The 20,432-nt window shown below is 44.9% G+C and overlaps 1 protein-coding gene across 1 annotated transcript in view; it reads left to right on the top strand.

Moving 5' to 3' along the window:
• Positions 1-3,245, top strand: part of LOC121191519 (NACHT, LRR and PYD domains-containing protein 14-like) — a gene marked incomplete at its 5' end in the record, with an annotated part of 32,453 nt that extends 29,208 nt beyond the window's left edge. Inside the window, 3 exons of the mRNA XM_041052683.1 lie at positions 803-968; positions 2,337-2,584; positions 2,966-3,245. Of these exons, the coding sequence (XP_040908617.1) occupies positions 803-968; positions 2,337-2,584; positions 2,966-3,245 (694 nt within the window). The remainder of the gene's footprint in view (positions 1-802; positions 969-2,336; positions 2,585-2,965) is intronic.
• Positions 3,246-20,432: the final 17,187 nt, after the last annotated feature.

Here is a 20,432-nt window from a genome sequence, read left to right as displayed (position 1 = left end):
ATGTAAACCTGATAAATCAAATTCACATTTCAGGTGATTAAACTCCACTTGAAACATAAGTATGAATATTGTCTTTCATGCCATTTATGCCAATAGATCCCCCTAAATCCTCCACACTGCTCCTTTAAAGTCTTTCCATATTTTGTGTTAAATAAGACAGAACCAGGTGTGAACCTGGTGTAGAGTAGAATCAGGAAACACACCTTCAGCCAAGAACAGAGGTCTGAATATATCAGAGCAGAATGGGAGAATTCAGTCTTCTTCTACACATTTGTCTGAGTCAGACTGCTGAAGCTTCATTTAGCTACAGCTGAACTCATGAAGTCATTTCTTACAGTGTAGTTGTGTTAGGAGGAGACCACTTCAGTCAGTGTGGACAACAGGAAGGACGACTGCCACCAAAGTCTTTAAATCAATGTTTGACATCTGACTGTTGTTGAAGTCAAGAAATGGGAATTTGTCCTTTAATGTTGTTTAATTACACAAAGTTCAGGAAGAAGAAGGTCATGTAAAAACTTCAATCATGAAGAGGATTTGAGTCCAACATGTCTGATTTGATCTTTATCTTCTAATTCCAGACTTGACTGAGCTCAGCAGCATGTTATGAATCTGTGTTGACATGAATAGTTGTATGAATGTTGTAGTGACATTTGGATGATGTGTGTAGAAGGCTGACATTATGATGATCCACAATAAGAGAAGGACAAAGTCCCTCTACTCATGTTAGTGAAAGCTACTTGATTAGGACATATCTGATTGGATTAGAAATGATTTTTATCCACATGATTTATTCTTTATTCAGATTGAGTTCCTGCAGTTTGTCAGAAATCAGCTGTGCTTCTCTGGCCTCGGCTCTGAAGTCCAACCTCTCCCATCTGAGACACCTGGACCTGAGTGACAACGAGCTACAGGATTCAGGAGTGAAGCTGCTGTGTGGTTTTCTGGAGAGTCCACACTGTAGACTGGAGATTGTGAGGTCAGTTCACTGTCTGTTGCTGTTGTAGATCTTATATCTTTAATCCACAACTGAACCTGGTTTATCTTCATCCAGAACTTGAATCCATTCATCTTGAATGAATGAATGAATGAGATTTGAAACAGTTCTTCTTCAGCTCTTTTTACTCTCACATCTGTCACTTCTCAAACACAGTTCTACATCAATCTGTGGACAAATTTGTCCACAGATTGATGTAGAACTGTGGACAAATTTGTGCTTTTTCACAAACAAACGTTTTTTGGGTTTAAAGCCTTTGAGCAACAAGAGGAGCCCACAGCTGTGCTGTTTTATTCATTTTATCTAAACTGACAAATGTATGTCTTCAGCAGTGTCTTGATTTTTGTGAAATATCATTTTTGAGCAAAGGCCATTTTACCATTTTCTCTGTATTTTAGGTTTTAGTAAAGTCAAATTTTATAGATTTATTATTTATTTATTTTAGATTTATTATCACAGATGATTTTACCTGACTGAAGACCAGTGGCGATTCTACATTGAATTACTCCCTGGACGAGATCCTCCCTCACAGCGCACCCCCAACCCTAAACCCTAACCCACGAACAGCCATGTTTTATTATAACAATATTTATATCAATCTCCAACTCCAGCATTGCCAAAACAATTTAGTAATTAAAGATATCAGAAATTAAATAAATATACTCTATATACACAAAAGTTGTGCAGATAATAACAATAATATAAAATAAAAAGATAATTTTATTATTTTAGAATAATAAAAAATGAATATACAAATAAAATATAGAATAACTATTCTGAATAGCACAAATCCTTCATCACACAAATGAAAACACACTAAAGGAAATGTAATTATAACACTATTGCACTAAAAGCAGCAAACTCAGCAAACTAAAACCTGACCTTTTCCTTGATGCAAAATCATCAATAATGTCATCATACGAAATCTGTTCCCCTATTGAGTGATACTGATGACAGCAAGGCCAGTGAGCCGTTCCTGAGACATGGTTGACCAGAGATACTGCTTGATCAACTTTAGCTTTGTCCATTCCATTTGGGAGAGACCCAGAGGGGAACAGTCCAACACGCCCCCTTCCCCTTTCCCCTCCTTACGCAGCTTCTGAGCATGGCACTTTCTCAGCAAGCAGGGGCTCCTACAGCTGCAGGGAGCACCAATTTGCTCATTTCCCACACAGTAATATGATAGATAATAGAAATTTTTTCTTCATGTGGTTGTGGTCATATGGTCATGACCCAAAGCTCATGTCCATAGGTGAGAGTAGGAATGTAGATCGACCGGTAAATCGAGAGCTTCACCTTTCGGCTCAGCTCCTTCTTCACCGATCTGCTTGTCAATCTCAAGCTACATCCTTACCCCACTCGTGAACAAGACCCCAAGATACTTAAACTCCTCCACTTGAGGCAGGAACTCCTGGAGAGCCTGGAGAACCTGGAGAGGGCAAGCCACCCTTTTCCGGTTGAGAACCATGGCCTCGGACTTGGAGGTGCTGATTCTCATCCCAGCCGCTTCACACTCAGCTGCAAACTGCCCCAGTATGTGCTGAAGGTCCTGGCTTGTCGGAGCCAACAGGACAACATCATCCGCAAAAAGCAGGGATGAAATCCTGTGGTCCCCAAACTGGCCCCTGGCTGTGCCTAGAAATCCTGTCCATAAAATTTATGAACAGAACCGGTGACAAAGGGTAGTCCTGCAAACATGCACTGGAAACAGGTCTGACTTACTGCCGACAATGCAAACAAAGCTCCTGCACCAGTTGTACAGAGATTGGACAGCCCTTAGCACAGGGCCCTGGACTCCATACTCCAAGAGTACCCTCCACAGGACGTCACGAGGTCATGGTCGAATGCCTTTTCTAGATCCACAAAACACATGTGGACTGGTTGGGCAAACTCACATGAACCCTCGAGCACCCTATAGAGAGTATAGAGCTGGTCCAGGACAAAAATCGTATTGTTCCTCCTGGATCCAAGGTTCAACTACCGGCCAAATCCTCCTCTCCAGCACCCTGGCATAGACTTTCCCAGGGAGGTTGAGGACTGTGATCCCCCTATAGTTGGAGCACACCCTCCAGTCCCCCTTCTTGAAAAGAGGAACCACCACCCCTGTCTGCCACTCCAGAGGTACTGTCCCCGACTGCCCTGCAACATCCAGATACTTGAGGTACTCAGGACGGATCTCATCCACCCCCGGTGCCTTGCCACTAAGGAGCTTTTTGACCACCTCATTGACTTCAGCTTGGGTAATGGATGAGTCCGCCCCCGAGCCCCTGTTTCCTCAGATCTTCAAAGTATTCCTTCCACCGTCCAATAATGTCCCCAGTCAAGGTCAACAGCTCTCCACCTCCACTATAAATAGTGTTTGTAGAGCACTGCTTCCCTCTCCTGAGGCGCTGGACGGTTTGTCAGAATATCTTTGAGGCCAACCGATAGTCCTCCTCCATGGCCTCACTGAACCTCTCCCAGATCCAAGATTTTGCCTCTACAACTGCCCGGGCTGCAGTGCTCTTGGCCTGCTGTTATCTGTCAGCTGCCTTGGGAGCCACACAAGCCAACCAGGCCCGACAGTACTCCTTCTTCAGCTTGACGGCATCCCTTACTTTTGGTATCAACCACCGGGTTTGGGGATTACCACCATGACAGGCACCGGAGACTTTGCGACCACAGCTCCAAATGGCCGCATCAACAATGGAGGCGGAGGACGTGGTCCACTCAGACTCAATGTCCCCAGCCTCCCTCGGTATCTGGTTGAAGCTCTTCCAGAGGTGGGAGTTGACGACCTCTCTGGGCTCTGCTAGACGTTCCCAACAGACCCTCACAATATGTTTGGGCCTGCCGAGCCTGTCCGGCCTCCTCCCCCGCCAGCAGATCCAACTCACCACCAGGTGGTGATCAGTTGACAGCTCAGCCCCTCTCTTTGGCCGTATGTCCAAGACATACGGCCAAAGGTCAAACAACATGACCACGAAGTCGATCATTGACCTTCGGTCTAGGGTGTCCTGGTGCCATGTGCACTGATGGACACCCTTATGTCTGAACATGGTGTTCGTTATGGACAAACTGCAACTAGCACTGAAGTCCAACAACAGAACACCATTCGGGTTCTGATCGGGGAGGCCATTCCTCCCAATTACGCCCCTCCACTGTCACTGTCACTGTCACTGCCCATGTGAACATTGAAGTTTCCCAGTAGAATGACCCCGGGCCCTGGTTGGAGCATCATCTAGTACCCCTCCCAGGGACTCCAAGAAGGCCTGGTAGGGTACACTGCTGTTTGGCCGATAGGCCGAAACAACAGTGAGAGACCTCTCCCCGACCCAAAGGCGCAGGGAGGTGACCCTCACATTCACCGGGGAAAACTCCAACACATGGCAGCTGAGGAAGAAAAACCGGAGTCAAATTCCTTGTTTGTATGTATAAACTTGTATGTACAAACTTGGCCAATAAATCTGATTCTGATTCTGTTCTTCTGATTCTTCTGAGCTGGGGAGCGATAAGCAAGCCCACACCAGCCCACCGCCTCTCACCATGGGCAACTCCAGAGTAAAAGAGAGTCCAGCCTCTCTCAAGGAGTTGGGTTCCAGAGCCCAGACTGTGCGTGGAGGTGAGCCCGTCTATCTTTGGTCGGTACCTCTGAACCTCCCGCACAAGCTCAGGCTCCTTCCCCCCCAGTGAGGTGACATTCCATGTCCAAAGAGCCACTTTCTGTGTCCTGAGATCGTCGTATGGGCCCCGTAGGGAGAGGTCCACATCCACATCGTACGGGCCCCGTGGGGAGAGGTCCGGCCACCAGGCGCTCACATGCGTGCCCCAAACCCCGTGGTCCACATCCACGTCGTACGGGCCCCGTAGGGAGATGTCCGGCCACCAGGCGCTCGCATGTGTGCCCCAACCCCAGGCCTGGCTCCAGGGTGAGGCCCCGGAGGGTGAGGCCCTCAGATTTTATAATGGATGTAAACTGTGTGGAATGTTCAGAGCTGGAGTGTGTGACATCACCCACACTCTGACTGCCATCACTGAAAAATCTCCCAGAATACTTCTTTCAACCTCTTTTCATTTTCACAGTTACCAACCTTCAGGGATAATTTCTATATCAAAAAGTAGAGAAACGTGTCCTCTCTCACTCTCTCTAAAACAACACTGGAAAAACACTGGGAATGCTTGTGTTAAAATGGCCGTTCTGACACCAGAGACTGCCAGAGGAATAAAAATGCCAAGGCAAAGGTGGAATAATGCAGATACGTATTTTCTTTTATTTTCTCTTTTGTAACACAGGTATAGCAACACACAGGGTGAGGCCTAGCCAGTAACCACAGAGATTTAAAATGGGCGCCCTTTTATACTGTGGCCTGGTAGGCATAATTAGACAAAACCATTCACAGGTGTTCATAGATATAGATTTATAAATATGATAATATGAAAAATATGATTATTAGATTTAACCAAAAAAATATTTAAAATAACCTGCGTGCTGTAAAATAATCCCTCAACCAAACACCATAAACATATTTACAATAATGATATATATAAGACAGTTTTTCGTACCCCCCGCCCCGTCTTGCCCTGCCACTTGGCTGCACCCGGAACGTTATTAACCCCGTCCGTTACCCAGGGGACTCTTTTCCCTGACGCACCCCAGGTGAACGCAAAACAGGCAGAAGGTGAGTATTAACGATAGCATGAAGAATTCTGTTTGGCACTTCCACTATTCTTATCACAAATACCACAATACGTTTCATCACTTTTGCCGGTGTCCGCCAATTCTGGACCGTCCGCTATCCACGGAGTCTAACCGACCTCCTCTCATTATAGACGGAGTCGAGCGGCCACCCCGGCATCCGACCGAGGCCGACTCCGCACATATGATAACTATATTACGCAACCACTTTTGCTGTTATCTCGTGAAACGTTCATGTTCGAATGTTATATGCCAAATATATAATAAAAGTGCCTTTCGCCATTACTATAGATTGTCTAGTTATTTATAAACAATATCCAAAACCCACCGTGCACAATATTTACAATAATATTTACAACACCGTAACCCGACAGTCAACGGTAACGAAGTCCTTCGTTACATTTCCTCCCCCCTTTCTCGAAGGAGAACAGTATCTCAGTCCTCAGACATCCTGGAAAGACAGTCCGCCACCACATTCGACTTCCCTGACCTGTAGCAAACAGTAAAGTCATACGGTTGCAGGGAAAGATACCATCCAGCAATGCGCATGTTGGCATCCTTCATGCGATGAAGCCACTGCAGAGCTCTGTGGTCAGTTTCCAAGACAAAGTGTCGTCCCAGCAGATAATACCTGAGGGTATCGATGGCCCACTTCATTGCCAAACACTCCTTCTCCACCGTGGAGTATCTTGTTTCCCTGTCCAGCAGCTTGCGGCTCAGGAACACAACTGGTCTCCTTTGCTCTTCCTCCTCCTGCAGCAACACTGCTCCCAGGCCCACACCTGAAGCATCTGTCTGCAGGATAAATGGCTTGTCGAAGTCTGGACTGTGGAGAACCGAACGTGTACCGATGGCATCTTTGAGGTCCCTGAAAGCAAGGTCACATTCCTCAGTCCATCTGACCTTGTTGGGGGCTGCAGCTTTGGTCAGTTCATTTAGCACCAGAGCTCTGTCTGCAAAATGGGGCACAAACTTCCGGTACCAACCGACCAGACCCAGGAAACTCTTCAGCTTCCTCTTTGTGGTGGGAACTGGAAAAGAGTGAATGGCCTCCACTTTCCCCAGCTGTGGCCTGATCTGCCCAAAGCCAATGATGTGACCCAGGTACTCCACTTCTCTCTGAGCCACTGCACACTTGTGAGGGTTGATTGTAAGGCCAGCCGCTCTGATGCGCTGTATGACCTGTTGCAGGTGGAACCTGTGCTCCTCCCAGGATTGACTGAACACAACCACATCATCAAGATATGCAGCAGAGAAGTCACCCACATCCCTCAACACATGATCCATGAGTCGTTGGAATGTGGCTGGCGCCCCCTGGAGACCAAATGGCATGACCCTGAACTGATACATGCCAAATGGAGTCTTGAAAGCAGTCAGCTCCTTCGCTTCTGGTGCCAAGGCCACTTGCCAGTAGCCCTTGCTCAGGTCCAGTGTCGTGATGTACTGAGCTCTGCCCACTCTCTCCAACAGATCATCAATCCGAGGCATGGGATACGGGTCAAAGTTTGACACTGCATTCAGGTATCTGAAATCGATGCAAAATCTGAGAGAGCCATCTTTCTTTGGGACAAGCACTATCGGACTGCACCACTCACTGCAGGAGACCTCAATTATGCCCAGCTCCAACATCAGCTTGATCTCCTTTTGCAGCAGCGGTATCAGCCGCTCTGGTATCCTGTAGCTCTTCTGCCGGACAGGAGCATTTCCCTTAAGACGGATCTTGTGCTGAACCAGAGAAGTGAAACCAGGTGTCTCACAGAAAAGCTCTGGGTCCAGCAAGGGCTTGATGTCTGTCTGCTGGGTGGGAGACAAATGTGAAATGTCCACAGACAAGGGCTCACCTGCCGTGGTGCTGGTTGGAAAGAATTTCTCATCAGTGTCCTCATCCCGAACAGCACGCACCAGCAGCTGCTGGCACACCCGCTGCGGACGCTCCTGAAACTCCTTCAGAAGGTTCACATGGAAGGTCTGGTGTTTTTTAAGCTTGTCCGGCATGTGCAGTTCATATGTGACTCTACCCACACGTCTAGTCACCTCATAAGGGCCCTGCCATTTAGTCAGCAGCTTACTGTCACTGGTTGGCAGCAGCAACAGCACTTTCTGACCTGGACTAAAGACCCTCTCTCTGGCCTTCTGATCATACCAGGTTTTCTGACTGGCTTGAGCTGACTTCATGTTCTCCTGTACCAGCTCTGACATCTTCTGCAGTCTTTCCCTCATTTTGACTACATATGCCACTACATTCTCCCCCTCTGGCTTTGGATTTTCCCAGTAGTCTTTTAGAAGGTCCAACGGCCCTCTCACCTGGCGGCCGTACAACAGTTCAAAGGGTGAAAAGCCTGTTGATGCTTGTGGAACCTCCCGATAGGCAAACAGTAAGTATGGCAGCCACTGGTCCCAATCAGCCCCTGTCTGGGAGATGAACTTGCGCAGCATGTTCTTCAGTGTCTGGTTGTACCGCTCCACCAGCCCGTCTGTCTGGGGGTGGTAAGGGGTGGTCTTAATGCCCTTTACACCTAGCACCTGATAGACCTGCTGCAACAACTTGGACAAGAAATTTGTCCCGCAGTCTGTCAAAATCTCCTTAGGTATGCCTACCCTGGAAAAGAGCTGAATGAGGCAGTTGGCAACATGTCTAGCCTTACATGACCTGAGGGGAAAAGCTTCAGGATAGCGTGTTGCATAGTCACATATGACTAAGATGTAACGGTGGCCTGCAGAACTTCTCTCTAATGGCCCAACTATGTCCATTCCTATCCTCTCAAACGGTGTGTCTATGATTGGCAGAGGCTGAAGCTGTGCCCGTGCTACTCCTTTTGCTGAGGTAAGCTGGCATTTTTCACAAGCGCTGCAGAACTGAGAAACTTGGGTGTACATCCCTGGCCAAATAAACCGACTTGCAATCCTGTTCAGAGTTTTCTGAAAAGCCATATGACCTGCCCATGGAATGGAATGGCCTAACTCCATGACTTTGTCTCTGAACTGTTGTGGCAGTACTAAAGCTTCAGTCTGTCCCTTGCGTTGATATAGAATGCCCTCACGTATCACATAAGTAGCATCCTCTAAGCAGCTGATGTTACCCTGCTTAACCCCATCAACCTCTGTCACCTTCCCAAACCACCCTTTTAATGTAGGGTCCTGTTTCTGTAGTGTGCCTACATCAGGGGGAAAATCAAAATCAAGCTCGCCAAGTGGAGTGGGTGGGATGTCTGTCCCTTTCCTGGGGCACCCTCTGAGCTTTTCTCTCCTCCTCTGAGCTCTTGACTTGGGCAGCTTCACTGGGCCTGCCTCCACGTCTACCTCATAGAAAGGCAACTCCCTGAGCGCTTCCTCTGCACTCTGTGCTCTCGTGGTGACATTGCAGGGTTTAACTGGTTTCCCCTCAACTTCATCAGGTGGCTCCCAGAAGCCTGCTTCTGACCCTTGACCCTCGTCACTGCTCAACTGAGGCTCACCCCCTGCCTTGTCCACCAGATCATATAATATGGGCACATCATTACCCAAAATGACTGGAAATGGCAACTTGGGGGCTAAAGCCACAGTCATCAGGAAAGTTTGGCCACCCACTGTCAAATACACATCTGCTGTGGGATACAGATGCTCATCCCCATGAACACAGCCTATTGGTGTCTTGTTGTCATTCCACTTTTCCTGTGGAACCAAAGTGGCCAACACTACTGTCTGATAGCATGCTGTATCTAGTAAAGCAACTTCTCTCTGTCCATTAATCAGGACTGGTGCTGTTCGGCCTGCTTCCCTTACTGTGTGTACTTTTGTTGGTCTTGGCACTGAACATAGGAGAGATGGCTTGGTGTGAGTGCTGGCTGGACAAAACTGCTTAGTATGGCCAAAACCATTACAGTGGTAGCACCTGATTTCTTGCTTAGCTTGTCTAGGTGGAGGTTTTTTAGCACGATTAGGGGCTTGGGGAGAGAACTGCCTGCTGCTAACAAAGCTTCTACTTTGTGGCTGACCAGACCCCTGTTCCCAACCAGTGGACTCACTCAGACGGGCTTGGTGCTGTCCCCAGCCGAAGGTGGCATTCCGGCTCCCTTTCCTGGCCGATGTGAAGACCTCTGCCAGGCGAGCAGCCTCCTCCGCTGTCTTGGGGTCATGTTCTCTGATCCAGACCTCCAGCTCTGGATGAACCATCCTCAGGAACTGCTCCAGGATGACCACCTCTGAAATTTCTTCAACCGATGATGTTTCTGGTCTGACCCACTTTGAGAAGAGGTCCTTCAACCGAACATACAGCTCTCGTGGGGTTTCTCCAGGCTCAATTCTCAGGGAGCGGAATCGTCTTCTGTAGGTGTCGGGTGTAATTTCATATTTCGCCAAAATTGCAGCTTTAACTTTATCATAGTCCTCAGAGTCTTTTATGTCCATCAAAACATATGCACTTCGTGCCTTACCAGTGAGCAGAGGAACCAGACGCACAGCCCAGCCTTGTTTGGGCCAGCGACATACATGGGCCATTCTCTCAAATGTGGTCAGGAAGTGCTCAATGTCGTCATCTGCAGTTAAAGGCAGCAATTTGGGTTCTCGGGGGGCAAGCAGTGCCTTTCCTGGTCTGAACCCTAGGCTCATCTGGCTGGTCATCTCACCGAGGTCATCTGCATCATCATCATCATCATCCCCAGCATTCAGTTCTCGGGGCTGATTTTCCTCCCATGCACCATGCTCTTGTCTATAATCTTCTCTCAGCATGTGCACTTGCTGCTGCATCTGCTGAAACTGCTGTTGCATGTTTCTCCACCGCTGTTCTTGACGGAGGGATTCTTTCTCCATTTGTTGCTCTTTCAGCGTCTGAGACCGCATGAAAGATTTTACCAAGCGTGATAACTCCTCCAACTGTTCTTCTCCTTTGGCTCCTGCTACAGTGTCTGTAGTAGCTGCGGCACAGGCACCCTCAACAGGGTCTTCTTGGTCATTTTTCTTTCCTCTAGGCATCATAACTTTGGAGTGTGGGCCCCAGCTTCTTGACACCACTTGTTAAAATGGCCGTTCTGACACCAGAGACTGCCAGAGGAATAAAAATGCCAAGGCAAAGGTGGAATAATGCAGATACGTATTTTCTTTTATTTTCTCTTTTGTAACACAGGTATAGCAACACACAGGGTGAGGCCTAGCCAGTAACCACAGAGATTTAAAATGGGCGCCCTTTTATACTGTGGCCTGGTAGGCATAATTAGACAAAACCATTCACAGGTGTTCATAGATATAGATTTATAAATATAATAATATGAAAAATATGATTATTAGATTTAACAAAAAAAAAATATGTAAAATAACCTGCGTGCTGTAAAATAATCCCTCAACCAAACACCATAAACATATTTACAATAATGATATATATAAGACAGTTTTTCGTACCCCCCCCCCCCTGTCTTGCCCTGCCACTTGGCTGCACCCGGAACGTTATTAACCCCGTCCGTTACCCAGGGGACTCTTTTCCCTGACGCACCCCAGGTGAACGCAAAACAGGCAGAAGGTGAGTATTAACGATAGCATGAAGAATTCTGTTTGGCACTTCCACTATTCTTATCACAAATACCACAATAGGTTTCATCACTTTTGCCGGTGTCCGCCAATTCTGGACCGTCCGCTATCCACGGAGTCTAACCGACCTCCTCTCATTATAGACGGAGCCGAGCGGCCACCCCGGCATCCGACCGAGGCCGACTCCGCACATATGATAACTATATTACGCAACCACTTTTGCTGTTATCTCGTGAAACGTTCATGTTCGAATGTTATATGCCAAATATATAATAAAAGTGCCTTTCGCCATTACTATAGATTGTCTAGTTATTTATAAACAATATCCAAAACCCACCGTGCACAATATTTACAATAATATTTACAACACCGTAACCCGACAGTCAACGGTAACGAAGTCCTTCGTTACAGCTTGGTACAACGGACAAAGACAAAGTGGAACAGACAAAGGGAACAACTTAAATACATGAGGGGGTGGAGAGACAAGGAAACAGGTGCAACACATTAGGGTGGGGCAGGTAATTAAACAGGTGGGAAACACAGGAGGGCAGGAAGTAAATCTGAAAAGAGGCAGAGAGAGCAGCAAAATAAAACAGAAACACAAAATATAATGACAACAAAAGGAACACAAAGACATAACTGAGTCAAGTGCAGAGAGTACTGACCAAAACTCCCACAGACTGCCATGTTACACTGTACTCTTCAGTCCTTGTCATGAACAGAGATGATGAGAGTATTTAAACTGTGACAGCTCCTACACCATAAACAGTACGGACATATAAAATACATCACTGTCTTCACTGAAGCCATGTGATGCTCATGGTGAAAAGGTTTTGTTGACAGGACTTTTCATTTTCAAGCTATCGGGGAATTTTTGATGACAAGTTCTGTCCTATACCCTGTTGTCTGCTGGGCATACACACTGGTTTCTCTGCGTATTTACACTCTGGTCCAGGGTCTAGTCACCATAGCAACGAACCATAGCATGATTCAGCAGTATCTGGACAGAAGTGGAAAACTGACTATAATTAGATTAATTAACTCTTCCTCTCACAGGGACCATTTTTCTTGTCGACATCAAACAGCAGCTTTAAGTCAGATCAACACAGCTGTTACTGATTATATTAACAAGGTCTTGATACCTGTAGTGACTCTGGTTAGGGTGAGGATAAGTCTCCAGGACATGAACGAAAGTCCATATAATGTCCTCTTTAATGGCTCAAACATGACTCAGCGTGTGCGTATGTGTGTATGTGTGTGTGAACCTGTGTGATACAGTTAAAACCATTAATGATTGTACTGGTTATATTATCACCAATATCACTGCATGATGTGTTAGTAGGACTATCAGTGCCACAATTAACATCACACAAAGTCCTTCAGCTGCTCCTGGATGATGCTCCCTCACATCCACGTGCACAAATATCCAACATGTCACAGCTGATTATTCTGTATATGCACCACACAGAAGGTACATTAACAGTTTCTGCAGAAATGATCTACTTATTATTGTTACTACTAGAAGTATTAGTCGTACCAGTTTGGTATGCAAACATGTTATGAATCTGTGTTGACATGAATAGCTGTATGAATGTTGTGGTGATATTTGGATGTTGTGTGATTATGATGATCCACATTAATCCGTTAGACTCCATTGCCAGCGAACTGTCCAAAATTGACGGACACCCGCAAAGTTTGTGAAACTTATATTAAAGCATGGTGGAAATAGTGAAAGTGCCTAAACAGAGATTGTTGAAAGTTATGGTTAACACTTACCTTTTACCTGTTTTGTGTTCGCCCCGGGGTGCGCCACTGAAAAGAGTCCCCTGGGTTAACGGACCGTGTTAAGAACGTTCTAGGTGCGACCAAGTGGCAGGGCAAGAAAGGTGGAGTCCAAAAATTGCCCTATGTATATATTTATTGTAAATATATTTATGGTGGTTGGTTTGGGGATTAGATTACCGCACGCAGGTTATTTTAAATATTTTTTGGTTAAACATAATATTTCTATCTGTATATAAGTCACTTATGTTTATGAATCTATATCTGGGAACACCTGTGAATGTGTTTTTCCAATTACACCTACCAGAGTTCAGTATAAAAGGGCGCCAATTTTAAATCTACTGTGGTTACTGGTTAGGCCTCACCTTATGGTTTACTGTCGTACCTGTGCTACTAGAAAATATAAAGAAAATATATGTCTTTGCATATTCCACCTTTGCCTTGGCATTTTCTTCCCCCTGAAGTCTCAGTTGTCAGAACAGCCATTGTAACAGGATTAGAAATGATTTTTATCCACATTATTCTTTATTCAGATTGAGGTCCTGCACTTTGTCAGAGATCAGCTGTGCTTCTCTGGCCTCAGCTCTGAAGTTCAACCCCTCCCATCTGAAACACCTGGACCTGAGGGACAACAACTACCTGCATGATTCAGGAGTGAAGTTGCTGTGTGGTTTTCTGGAGAGTCCACACTGTAGACTGGAGACTCTGAGGTCAGTTCACTGTCTGTTACTGTTGTAGATCTTATATCTTTAATCCACAACTGAACCTGGTTTATCTTCATCCAGAATTTGAATCCATTAATCTTGAATGAATGAATGAATGAGATTTGAAATAGTTGTTTTTCAATATTGTGACTTTTTCTTATCTCAGACTAAGAATTATTCCTTCAGTTTCACTTCATTTCACTTTATGTGACCCAACTCAGAGTGCAGAGAGGTAGGGTATTACCTCAGGGTAATATAACTTACTGATACTGAGTGGTGAAACAAATAACTAAAAAGTTCAAAAAGGAAGAGCAGCAGACATGCATATAAACAAATATTAAGTTTATTTAAACCTTGATAATTAAGACAGGAAGTGTTGAGAACTAACAGGCCTGAAAGAACAAAAGCACTCAGGTAAGTACAAATTATAGACTTTATTCTACAGTATGGAAATAACCTAGATAGCACCAACTATCAAATCATGAGAGTGCTGTTTGTCAGAGATCAGCTGTGCTTCTGAGAGTTTAAAAAAACATTCAACTGATTAAAAACAAGCTTTTCTAAAATGTTTCTTTAAAATGGTAGATTGGATTCTGGTCTGTGGTTTTTAAGTATGGTGGGATCTAAATTGTTTCTCTTCAGAAGGGATTTGACTCTGGCCGTCTTACGAGCAGCAAGGAAGACACCCATCTGAAGAGAATCATTTGAATATGTTAAGTAAGTCTTCAAAAAGCTATAAAAGGTTGTAAAAAAGGATGTAGGTATGGGATCTAAGGGGCAGGTTGATGGTTTTAATTGAGAAATGACTTTACCAAACATCTCAGCATCAACCACGATGAATTTCTCCAGTGTTTCCTCATAGATAGAATAGAATAGAATATACTTTATTAATCCCTTTGGGAGGTCCCTTGGGGAAATTTGGGTACCAGCAGCAGTACAACACCAAAAAACACAGTAAAGCAGCAGTACAAAGTAAAAAGTAAAAAGTAACTAACTAAGTTAAGTTAGTTACTAAAGTAACTAACTAAGGTGCTGGTATAAAAATGGAATGTAAATGAAATAAAATATAAAAGTAAAATAAACTCTTGAATAATCTTCGTACTAAAATAGAACAAGGGTGGATTCAAATAAAAAATTAAAATATAAAGTATATACAAACATTGCAAACAAACATTGCACTCTAAGAAGTGGAAAGAATAAATTACTGCACATGATTTAGCACATGGATAGTATTGTTATTGCCCATGGCTTATTGTACATGAATAGTAGTGTCCGGCAGGCTGTACTCCTTCCCTCTCCCTCTCCCCCTCCTGCCATATTCGGTGTTGTATAGTTTGATGGCTCTGGGGACAAAGGAGTCTCTGAGCCGGTTGGTCCGACTCTTGGGGAGGAGCAGCCTGTTACTGGTCAGGCTTCTCTGTGCACTGATGACAGTGTGCAGAGGGTGACTGGCATCGTCCATAATAGCCAGTAGTTTTTTTAGTGATCTCCTCTCTGCCACTGTCACCAGGGAGTCCAGCTTCATGCCGACCACAGAGCCCGCCCGCCTGATGAGTTTGTCCAGTCTGTTAGCACACCTTTTTGGCATGCTCCCCCCCCCAACAGACAACAGCATAAAAAAGTGTACTAGCCACCACAGACTGGTAAAACATCCACAGGAGTTTTCTACAGATGTTAAAGGACCCCAGTCTCCGCAGGAAGTACAGACGGCTCTGGCCCTTCTTGTACAGGTGATCTGTACAATATGACCAGTCCAGCTTGTTGTCCAGCCACAGCCCGAGGTACTTGTAGTTGCCTACAATCTCCACCTCGTCGTCCTTGATGGTCACTGACCACTGGTTGTGGGCTGGACTTCCTGAAGTCGATGACCAGCTCCTTAGTCTTGGAGGTGTTGAGCTGGAGATGGTTCATCTGACTCCAGGCAACAAAGCCACAGACTAGGTTCCAGTACTCCTCCTCTTCATCATCCCTGATACATCCCACGATGGCTGTGTCATCTGCAAACTTCTGGATGTGACACAACTCTGAGTTGTAGCAGAAGTCTGAGGTGTAGAGGGTGAAGAGGAGGGGGGCCAGCACCGTCCCTTGGGGTGCTCCTGTGCTGCTGATGACAGTGTCTGAAGTAGCGTCCTTTAGCCTGACAAACTGTGGTCTCTTCGTGAGGTAGTCAGCAATCCAGGACACCAAGTAGGGCTCTACTTGCATCCCCCTCAGTTTGTCCAGTAGCATCGGGGGCTGGATGGTGTTAAAGGCACTTGAGAAATCCAAAAAGAGGATCCTCACTGTGCTCCTCCCCTTGTCCATATGTACTTGGACACGGTGTAGAAGGTAGAGAATGGCGTCCTCCACACCCACACCTGCCCTATAGGCAAACTGAAGAGGGTCCTGAGCCTGATGCACTTGGGGCTTGAGGAGATTGAGGATGAGCCGCTCCATAGTCTTCATCAGCTGGGATGTGAGTGCCACTGGTCTGTAGTCGTTCAGCTCACCTGGGCGGTTTTTCATACAAAGGTTCTGTGGTGATTGAATTTGTATGCTTATGTAATGCTGAGTCTATTAAACAGGCCAGGACCCAAAAGCAGACAGATGAGCAGTTCTCAACAGTTTATGCACAGTAGTCCAAAAAAAAGAAAAGAAAAAGGAAGACAAGAGGAAGGAGGGATTCCAGGGCGGCAGGGCTGGATCGGAAGCAACGGCGTGGTGAAGGCAGGAGGACGGAGACCGAGGAAGACTGCAGAGAAAAAGGCATGGGGGTTAGTTTGAGGGAGAGTGAGTTGGTCCAAAAAAAACAGGTAAGTAAATCCACAAAAGTTTTCCACAAGAAAGAGCACAGAGAAGTAGTCACCACTGGAGATGACGAAACGATCTGGCGAGGGAAGACAGGACAGCAAAGCCTCTTATGACTTTGCGGGGGAGGGAGAGACTGATTGCACCCCAATTGCGCACAGGTGAGCGCCATCAGCCTGAGCAGGAGGGTGGAGTAGAGAGGCACCGCCCTGGAATCCACTGCCTGAAAAAACACACCCACGCCAAGAAGACACACACCTACACACCCACACAGAAGAGAGAAAAGAGAGACAAAAAAACCAAGACAGAAAAAAACCCAGAAGCAGCCGAGCTGCCTCATGACAGCTTACACTGATCATTTTCATCTGATAGAGTCTATTTTATTTTTGAAGTGGACTCTAAAGTCTTCACATTTGAAGCTGTTAGACAGACTGCCAGCCTTCATAAAGGCAGGATTACTTAGATGATCGATTGTTAAGAGGAGGATTTTGGGGTGGTTCCATTTGTCAGTTATCAATTAGGAACAGTAAAAAAGACACAGGAGTGATCAGATAAGCCTGAATCCACAACTGAAGAAATATTAGCAGACAGGCCGTGGGTAATACATAGATCTAAAATGTGGCCGTTGTTATGGGCAGGCTGTGTAACATGTTAAATAAAATTCATACAGTAAAGCAAGTTTGAAAATGAAAAAGCAGTTGAACAAAATCTTTTGACCTAATTTAAACAGATTTGTAAAACCACCAGAGTCTAAAACCTGAGGAATAAAAAGTGGTTTAAAACTGGATAAAAATATTGATTAGTGGCAGAACTCCTTCCAAAGACTCAAAACCACCAGATCCAGTTGTCATGAATAATGTCTGTTGACTTCAATGAAACCTTCAGAACTCACACACTGGTATTTGTCACAGTCAGCAGACTAATGTTTTCTAAATGAAGTGTAGAAAATGTCCAGTATGAGTTGTTCAAAGTCCATTTTTATCACAATATACAGAAGATATTCTGAACTAATATTTCTACACATCAATTGAAAAATAGGCATTATTATTATTATTATTATTGTTGTTGGTGATTGTGGTGTTATTGTTATTATTATTATTATTATTATTATTATTATTATTATTATTATTATTATCAGTAGTAGTATTACATTGTGTGTATGTGAAGTTTTCCATTAAATCCATCTGTAATTTGGGATCAAATAGTTGTTGTGCAGTTGAATATGTGTTTAGTTGTGGATTTCCTGAGCTGATCTGCAGGATAGAGACCAGGACCAAGCAAGACATTTTTCCTGGATCAGGACTGAACATTTGAACTTTGATCCATTTCAGTGGTGAATCAAAGTCAGTTTTTAGTCCAACATGTCTGATTTGATCTTTATCTTCTAATTCCAGACTTGACTGAGGTCAGCAGCATGTTATGAATCTGTGTTGACATGAATAGTTGTATGAATGTTGTGGTGACATTTGGATGATGTGTGTAGAAGGCTGACATTATGATGATCTACAATAAGAGAAGGACAAAGTCCCTCTACTCATGTTAGTGAAAGCTCATTGATTAGGACATATCTGATTGGATTAGAAATTATTTTTATCCACATGATTTATTCTTTATTCAGATTGAGTTCCTGCAGTTTGTCAGAGATCAGCTGTGCTTCTCTGGCCTCAGCTCTGAAGTCCAACCCCTCCCATCTGACACACCTTGACTTGAGTTACAACAAGCAGCAGGATTCAGGAGTGAAGCTGCTGTGTGGTTTTCTGGAGAGTCCACACTGTAGACTGGAGACTCTGAGGTCAGTTCACTGTCTGTTACTGTTGTAGATCTTAGAGCTTTAATCCACAACTGAACCTGGTTTATCTTCAGCTCTTTTTACTCTCACATCTGTCTCTTCTCACACACAGTCCTACATCAATCTGTGGACAAATTTTTGCGTTTCCACACAGTGTAACTACTTCAGCAATTGGACTAACATTCTTTTGGTTTCCAGCCTTTAAGCAACAAGAGGAGCCCTCAGCTGTGCTGTTTTATTCATTTTATCTAAACTGACAAATGTATGTCATCAGCAAAGTCTCTTGATTTTTGTGAAATATCATTTTTGAGTAAAGGCCATTTTACCATTTTCTCTGCATTTTAGGTTTTAGTAAAGTCAAATATTCAGCTGCTTCAGGAGCCAGATTTATTATCACAGATAATTTTACCTGACTGGAGACATGTTCAGCAGTTTCTGCCTCCACACACACACATCAACAGACATAAACACACACACAGAAATTACACCGTGTCCCAAAAGTTCGTGCACCCCAATGGGCAGCATTTTTGTCCACTCGTCTCCAAAATGGGTTGCACCAGGTCAGCCAGGTGTTGTGAGGTTGTTTAATTAGTTCATCTGTTTGTGATAGGCCTATAAATTTCTTGGTTGACCATGAAGCATGTCACTGAGAGAACCTTTTTGGTAGTGTTGCCACAATGGCCAAACAAAAATCTGGAAACGCTGCACTTTCAAAGCCTCAAGTCCGTGCTCAAGCCATTGCCTTGCGCAGGGCAGGGAAAACTTGCAGGGAGGTAGCTCAGGTCCTTGACAGAAGCATATGATGGGTGAAGAAGTGGTGGCAGAGATACCAGAGTTGTGACTCCCTTGAAGACATGACCCGTGCAAGTCGCCCCTCAGTTCTGAGTTTGAGGGCCAAGGACCTCATCTGCAAGGCCAAGAGAAAGAGATACCAATCCTGCCACAGACTCAGTCGAAGACTGAAGAATCTTGGGGAAGAAGTCTCTAAGAGTACCATTCATCGTTTTCTGACTGAGAAACTGGGTCTGAGAGCATACAGAAGACAGCGGATTCCTCACCTTACCAAACTGCAAAAGGAGAAGCGGCTTGCTTTTGCAAAGAAGTACACTAAAATGACCCCAAGAGACTGGGAAAACTGGGTTTTCTCTGATGAGTGCCCTATCTACTTATTTCCAACTCCCAACAGCCAAAACGACTGCATTTACACTGACAATCGAATGGAAGTACCACCTTCTGAACAGGTCAAGTTCAGCGCCCATTGCATGGTCTGGGGGGCGATGTCATCTTCCGGGCTGTCTGAGCTGCATGTTGTACACCAGTGCACCACCACCAATGCTGAGTATTATGTTAAGAACATTCTCCAGTCAGTGCTACTTCCCATGCTCACCAGAAAGAAGAAATCGGGCCCCGTCACAGCTAGGAAGATGTTCAACAGGCATGCGGAAATGGTCTTCATGCAAGATGGTGCCCCCGCACATACTGCTCGTACAACTCAGCAGTGGGGTTCTGAGCAGCTTCCTGGCTTTCTGCACAAAGAGGAATGGCCACCCAACTCCCCTGACCTCAACCCGATTGAAAACTGCTGGGATATCCTGAACAGTCGGATCTTCCACAGCCCACCCCCTACCACCATGAAGCAGCTCAATGCAAGCGCTGTGCGTGAGTGGGGCAACATTGAGCCTTCCGTTCTAAAGAACTTAGATCATCTATGCCCGACAAGCTGAGGGCAGTAATTAAGATGCCGGGGGGATACACTGGCTTTTGAATAAATGCATTCTGTTGAATATTCACAATCTGAGTTGACTTTTTCTGTGGTGCACAAACTTTTGGGACACGGTGTAGTATACAGTGTGCAGTGTGTGTAATCAAACAAACAAACAAACAAACACTTTATTCTTTCCATTTTAAATTTTAAGAAATTAAAACTTTCTTCTGTTGCAGTTCTTTAATCTGACATTATCATCCAAAAATTTTCTTCTATCCCAAGTTTCCAAAGCAAATCATCTCAGTTACTATCATTTTTAAGCCATTTTCATCATTGCTTCAGCAGTTACTTTCAGGTTTCAGATTCCAGTTTCCTTCAGTTTTCAGCATTCACACAAATTATCATCAGGAAATGCATTTTCTAATTCCAGGCAAACATCAGAACGTACAGTTTGACATAAGTCTCAAAAAAATTTAAAGTTTCCCTTTGAAACTCGA

Source organism: Toxotes jaculatrix, chromosome 13 (genome assembly GCF_017976425.1).
Source record: "Toxotes jaculatrix isolate fToxJac2 chromosome 13, fToxJac2.pri, whole genome shotgun sequence".
Classification (NCBI taxonomy): domain Eukaryota; kingdom Metazoa; phylum Chordata; class Actinopteri; family Toxotidae; genus Toxotes; species Toxotes jaculatrix.
Note: the sequence above shows the minus strand (reverse complement) of the source record. Positions and strands in the feature narration are given on the sequence as shown.